The 6,343-nt window shown below is 59.5% G+C and overlaps 1 protein-coding gene across 1 annotated transcript; it reads right to left on the reverse strand.

Annotated features, from left to right (window-relative positions):
- Positions 1-2,884: 2,884 nt before the first annotated feature.
- On the reverse strand, positions 2,885-6,103 carry CD7 (CD7 molecule). The gene is made up of 4 exons (XM_042967395.1): positions 5,604-6,103; positions 4,379-4,693; positions 4,001-4,134; positions 2,885-3,336 (listed from the first exon to the last, which is right to left on the reverse strand). Exons 1-4 carry the CDS (start codon positions 5,875-5,877, stop codon positions 3,229-3,231), a joined length of 831 nt encoding a protein of 276 aa, XP_042823329.1. The 5' UTR covers positions 5,878-6,103; the 3' UTR covers positions 2,885-3,228.
- Between the last annotated feature and the right edge of the window lie 240 nt (positions 6,104-6,343).

The raw sequence follows: 6,343 nt of genomic DNA on the forward strand, positions 1-6,343 counted from the left end.
GGCCATGAGTCTTGAGGGGGCCAAGTCTGGTCCAGGGTTGTGGGGCCTGTTGCATCCACACGACTCCTGAAACAGAATGTTACAGGTACCAGTGACACTCACAACAAAGCTTATTACAATGAGAGGCAAGGCCAACAGATCGGGACCGACACTCTTGACCGGAGTGCGGTCTGGAACAGCCGGGGTACAGAGTTTTTATAGCCGACCACATCGTCTTACCATCACCTGGGAACAGAACAAAGAAATAGTTCCCAGATGGGGGTGGAAACAGTTCAGACATGCCCTTGCCCCAATCCAATCAAACACTAAACCAGTTGATTTTCCTTAAACTTTTGTTCCCTTGATTGATAGGACAAGGCTGTTATCTTAATCTACAGTGTTAAAACAAAGCTGTTATTTCTTAAGGCTACAGGTTAGCCCTACACTACAATTTAACCCTTACAGGGCCAGCCAACCTGGAGTGTGGAGGGGTGAGGCCCTGGACAGGCTGAGACCCCACCCCTCAAGACCCTCTTCCTGCCATGCCCATCACCGCCCTCTGGCTGCCCTCCCTGGCTAGCCCCTGCGTTGGGAACTAGGCTCTCTGGGGAGCGCGAGTGGCCATCCTCTGGCTTTGAAGGCCAGTGTGGGAAGGAGTCGACACCCTGTGGTGCCTGTTCTCACTGCTCCCCACTGCCCCCAGCAGTGGCCTGGGGGTGGGAGCTGTAGTGCTGCCTCTTGCCGTCCAGGCCTCCGCCTCCGTGGCCTGAGCTTCTGTGGTCTGAGCCCACACCTGCGTGGTGGACAGAGCATTTGCTCTGCAGAGGCCCGTTCTGAGGGTTTACTGTGGTGTTTGGTTCTCGTGGCACCTCACCACATGGGGCAGTCCTTGTCCCCATTTTACGGGTGAGGAATTTGAAGCCTGAGAGGTTCAGGCACAGAGGTAGACAGTGGGGAACCAGGACTTGGATAGTGCTCTGGTTATTTGTCATGAGAGGAATAAACCAGGCACATCATGTTTAAGTATCTATCATCTATCTATCTATCTATCTATCGGCTATCTACTTATCTATCATCTAACTATCACTTATCTATTATCTATCTATCTATCTATCTATCATCTATCTACTTCTCTATCATCTATCATTTATCTGTTATCTATCTATCATCTACTTCTCTATCATCTATCTATCTATCTGTCTGTCTATCATCTTTCTACCTATCATCTGTATTTCACAACGTGCCCGGCACACAGGAATGCTCCGGAAGGACTGGGGGAGTGGGTGACATGGAAGAGGAACTCGGCCCTGCCCTGCAATCGCCATGGTCTGGAGGGTGGACAGAGGAGCAGCCGGTCTTGGGACAATCATGAGGAGGGTGGAGGATGTGGGAACATGGCCCTGAGCACAGAGGGGAGTCACCAGGAGGGGTTCTTGCCAGGAGGAGGACGGCGGGGCTGTGACTCAGGCACAGCCTCTGATTGCTGGGGTGAGGTCAGGCTGAGATCTCTTCAGGTGACAAGGGCCTCCGGAGGCTGGCTGGAGGTGATGATTTCCACCTCCAGGAAGTTGCTTCTGAGGGGCGGGGAGCAGGGAAAGGGTGCAGGCACCTGGGAGCTGCAGGGGTGGGGGGCAGTGGGAAGCATGTCCAGCCTGGCCTGGACCCCACAGAGTCCAGCCCTGGAAGAGAGCACGGACCCCGCTCCCCTCATTTACAGAGGGGACCCTGAGGCCCAGAGGGGTAGGACTTGCCGAGTGGTCAGGAGTGGGGACAACCAATAGACACCTGTTGTATGCCCGGGTCTGTAGGGCAGTCTGCCCTTCCTCCGGGGTCCCTGGGAGGCTGGGACACCAGGACCTGGTGTCTCTTTGCCGGTCTTCCCGGCTGCCATCTGCATCCCAGGGGCAGGTCCCTGGTGGCCTCCAGAAAAATTGCTGAGTTTGTGTCCCGGGCTGCCCGCCCTGGCCCGAGGTGTCCTGGTAACTTCCCGCCTGGGGAGCACACGTCCCACCAGCCAAAGACACAATTCCAGAAGCGGGGTTTCCAAGTAAAAGGAACATCACACCTTAATGACGTTTTAATCTTTGCCAACGTAGGGGGTGGCGGGTTATTTAATTTCTGCTGATATTTCATGGACAACTAGCAATTTGAATGGTTTCCTATGTTCATCACTCACTTTTGCTCTTTGCTCATTTTTATCTGAATGTTTGTTTTCTTTCCATCAATTGATAAGGGTCTTCATAAATTAAGCATATTAACCTTCGTTTGGTAATCTTTCTCCCCCCCCAAGTTTGTAGATGCTCGTCATGTATTTATGTGTGTAGGGTTTTTATAGAGCGAGGTTTTCGACCAGTATAGTCAACCATATCAGGGTTGCCTTTCCGACTCTGATAGGGGTTTGAGGGCACAGGACGGGGGGGGGGGGGGGGGGGAGGGGGGGCAGCACGGTCTGCTGTTTCTCAGCTCAGAGTCTAAGAGGACACGTCACGGTCTGCACCCACACTGGGGGTGCCTTGTTTCCCACCCGAGAGCAAACATAGACACCCAAGTTCCCATCGCCCCCCAACACGAGGGCACATAGGGAAGGGCTCTTAGTTAAGACCCCGAGTCACTGCTGCCGGGCCCCTCCTCCACCCCCACCTCATTGTGTGATGGAGGCAGGTGAGGCCAGGTGAAGGGGGCTGAGGGGGTGGGTGAGGGCCCTGGTTGATCTGCCCCTTCTGCAGCCCATCCAGGGTGACAGGGGCCCCCTTGGGCCTGGAGTGGGGAAGGGCCCCCTTGCTCATGTCCTTCCTCAAGGTGTCACACAGAATCACACAGGCTGCGGAAGTCCCAGAAGGTGTTTGGGGAGGGTGTCAGCCCCTCCTGGGCTGTCAGCTGGTTGAGAATAGATGCTGGAGTCGGGGACGGGGGAGAGGAAGTGCTTTATTTCGGGGGCTGGGCGCCCCCTCCCTCTTGCCCCTCTCCCAGGCCCAGGGCCCAGGTCCATCCTGCAGAGGAGCTCCCCCTCCCTCCCGCCGTTCGAGGGCAAGGGCAGCAAGCAGCAGGTCAGAGAGGCTTCCTCCCTGGTGGCCCCGAGGTGCCAGAACCAGCAGAGCAGGGCAGCCCGCAAGGCAGGAAGTAAGCAAGGAAGGCCTCCTGGAGGAGGTGCCGGGAGCCCGACGGCCGCAGGGATCTGCCTGAGCGACCTCGCCGGGTCAGGCGGCCCTCCGCGAGCTGCACCTAGGCAGCCTGGGGGGTCCGCGGGGCTCACTGGTACACGTTGGGGATGGACACCATGTTCCGGTTGCCATAGGACATGTCCTCGTACACCACGCACGCAGAGTTCTTATCCTTCAGGCAGCAGAGTTTCTTGATCTGAAAGACAAGCCCCTCCTCTCTGTCCGGGGTCCTGCTCGTTCTGGGGCGTCCCCTGTCTCCAGTGCGCCCCCCCTTCGGGGGCTGTTTGATTGACCCTGGAGGTGCTGCTGGGCTTCCAGGCAGGAGGCCAGCTCCCAAGGCGCCCCCGCCAGCCCCCCAGGTCCCTGGAGCTGCCCCCGGCCGGGGGGTGGGGGGGCAGTGGACCTGGCTTCAGAGGCCTGGGGAGGGGGTGTGCTGTCCCCAGGTGTGGACGGGGCAAAGGCGCGCCGGCCGTGAAGAGCTGAGTGACCAGGGCAGAGCTGACCCCTTCCTGGCACCTGGCACCCCTGAGGTGCACTTTCACACCCGCCCACGCTGATCTCAACCCGCAGGCTCACACACACACTGCACGCGCTCACACGCGTGCCCGCCCGTCTCTCTGAGCCTCTCCCCCCGCCCTCCTCTTGCAGCTGTGTTTTCCTCCTGGGCCCACGCCCATCCCTGCTCGTGGTCCCGTTCTTGGCCCCCCCCCCCACCCCCCACCTTGGACCCTGCCGTCTAGGCCCTCGGGCCTCCCAGGGACCCTGGTGGGGACGGGCTGCAGGGTCCTGGGGTTTCCCTGGGGCTTCTCAGAGGAGCCAGCTGACAGCGACACAGGTGAAAGCCGGGGGTTCATACTGACCTGTGTCCTCCTCAGCACACACGTCGCCCCCAGCGCCAGCCCGATGAAGAAGCAGCCCATGGCCAGGGCCACAGGGAAGGAAAAGCGTATCAGCTGGGCCTCCCGGCTCGTGTCCGCTGCCTCGGGCGGCTTGTCTGAGGAAGGAGCGGAGAGCGGCACTGGGCGGGCGGCGGGTTTCGAGATCGAGAGAGCCTTCGGGGCTCACTGAGGGGCTCTGGGGTGGGGGGATGGGCAACCCGGGGCCTTCCTGGAGGCAGCGGGCTCACGCCGGAAGGAATAACTCACGCCAGCGGGGAAAGGCCCCCAGACGAAGGCAGGGGGGGCCAGGTCTAACCGGCAGGCAGGGGAAGTGGGTCCTGGGGTAGGCACGTCCCCTACCTGTCACCACGACCAAGGTGCCGGGGCCCCAGACCTCGTCCTTCATGACCGCCTGGCAGGCATAAGCCCCGGTGTCGGCCGGCTGCAGGCGGTGCACGGTGACCGTCAGGTTGTGCTGCCGCCCCGAGAAGACAACGCGTCCCCGAAACTGCTCATCCACCGTGGGCTGCTTCTCGTCCTCGTAGTAAATCACACTGCTAGGCCTCGGCCACCTCTGCTTCAGGTAGACCCCGAACAGGGACCCGCTGGTGAGGCAGGTGATGTCGACGGAGCCCCCCTCGGGGGCAATCGCGTAGGGGGGGTACTGCCGCACCTCTGCAGGAAGGACCCCCTGCTGTCACCGCTGGCCTGGCCAGAAGGGCAGGGACCCTCCTCACCGCAGGGGATGCTGGAGGGACAGAGGTGCCCCCGGGGCAGCCCATGGCTGTCATGTCACCACAGCCAGGCATCTTGCCCCGGAGCAGCTCCGGGGTAACTGCACCCCCGTGGCTGTCCTCGAGGGCTGAAGGGGCCCCGGGGGGCTGGGCTGCCTGTGACCTCTCCCCACCCAGGGGCCTAGGGGACCTTTGGGCCGTGGGCAGCTCTGACCGCATCTCCTGTCCCTACGCCTTCTCCCTCTCTTGACTGACAGTGGAGACAGCAGAGAGACTGTCCCGTCTCCTCCTCTTTCCTTTCTGGCTGCCTCAGTTTCCCCATCACTTCCAGGCACCTAGACCTGGTGGCATCTTTGCTTGTCTGTGGGACACCCAGAAATGTCCCCATCTGTGCAGCTGGGGCCCAGCAGGACCAGCTTCCTGGTGCAAACACGAGCCGTTTTGATGTAATCCAAACATCAGTTTCTCAGCAAACTAAATTCTGGAGATTCTTTTTTTTTCTAATGAATCTCCCCACCCTGCCGTGTGTGCCGGATCTTTCCATCCTATTGCAGAACTTTGCACATGTATCTGTTTTAAAAAGCAAACTAATAGACAAAATCCTCCCATAACAAAGGCAGCCTTGCTAATTATGAAAAAGAGAATCCCCAAGACATTTAGGTAAAGAAAAAGACCAAAGCCTCGGTGATTCTGCACCGAGACGGCACCAACAGTGGGGTGGGGGGCTCGGCGGGGAGGTCATGCTCAGCGTCCCCAGACCACCCCCTTCCCAGGAAGGAGCATCCCCAGGTGGGGGGTACTGAGCCCTCCGGGGGGGGGGGAGCGCAGTGGGAGATAGAGGGAGGGCTTACCTTGGGTGGCCAGGGCCCTGAGCAGGGTGCAGGCCAGCGTAAGGAGCTCAAAGAGCAGTGGGAGCTCTGGGGCCATGCTTGCCGCCGCCGTGCCCACCACAGACCCAGCGACAAGGGAAAGGCAGGGCCCCCTCTCTCGGCTCTCTTCCTGTCTGCAGCACCCAACTGCCTGCCACCACCTCTGAGGCACCGCCTCAAAAGCCCCAATGCCAGGCCAGGAGGCTGTGACTGGTGGTCCAGGCATTCTGGGAGGGCTTTCTGGAGGCGGTGCCATGGGCAAGGGGAGGTGCTGAGAGCCAGGCTGGGAGGGGCGGTCCTTACTCCCTTCCCCCTTCGGCACTGTCCTGCTGAGTGCTCACAGACAACTGGTCACCCACTCCTGTCTCCACAGGCTCGGGGTTCAGGGCAGGAGGAGGGGAAAGCCAAGGGGGTGCCCTGGGTGGGTTGGGGTTCAGGCTCCAATTGCCCTGGTCACTTTTTTCTTTTTTTTTTTTAAGTTTATTTATTTATTTGAGAGAGAGAGAGAGAGAGAGAGAGAACCTATGTGCAACAGCAGAGGAGGGGAAGACAGAGGGAGAGAGAATCCCACAGAGAAACCCTTGAAAATACAAGCAGCAAGGAGGAGATGAACACAAAGACCCGGACCCAGAATTTCCTTGTAGGTCTGGGCCCAGTCAAGGCGCCACGCAGGGCCCTCCTCCGTGCGGGGCTCTCCGCAGTGAGGGAGGAACCCGAATATC

Source organism: Panthera tigris, chromosome E1, assembly GCF_018350195.1.
Source record: "Panthera tigris isolate Pti1 chromosome E1, P.tigris_Pti1_mat1.1, whole genome shotgun sequence".
Taxonomy (NCBI): Eukaryota; Metazoa; Chordata; class Mammalia; order Carnivora; family Felidae; genus Panthera; species Panthera tigris.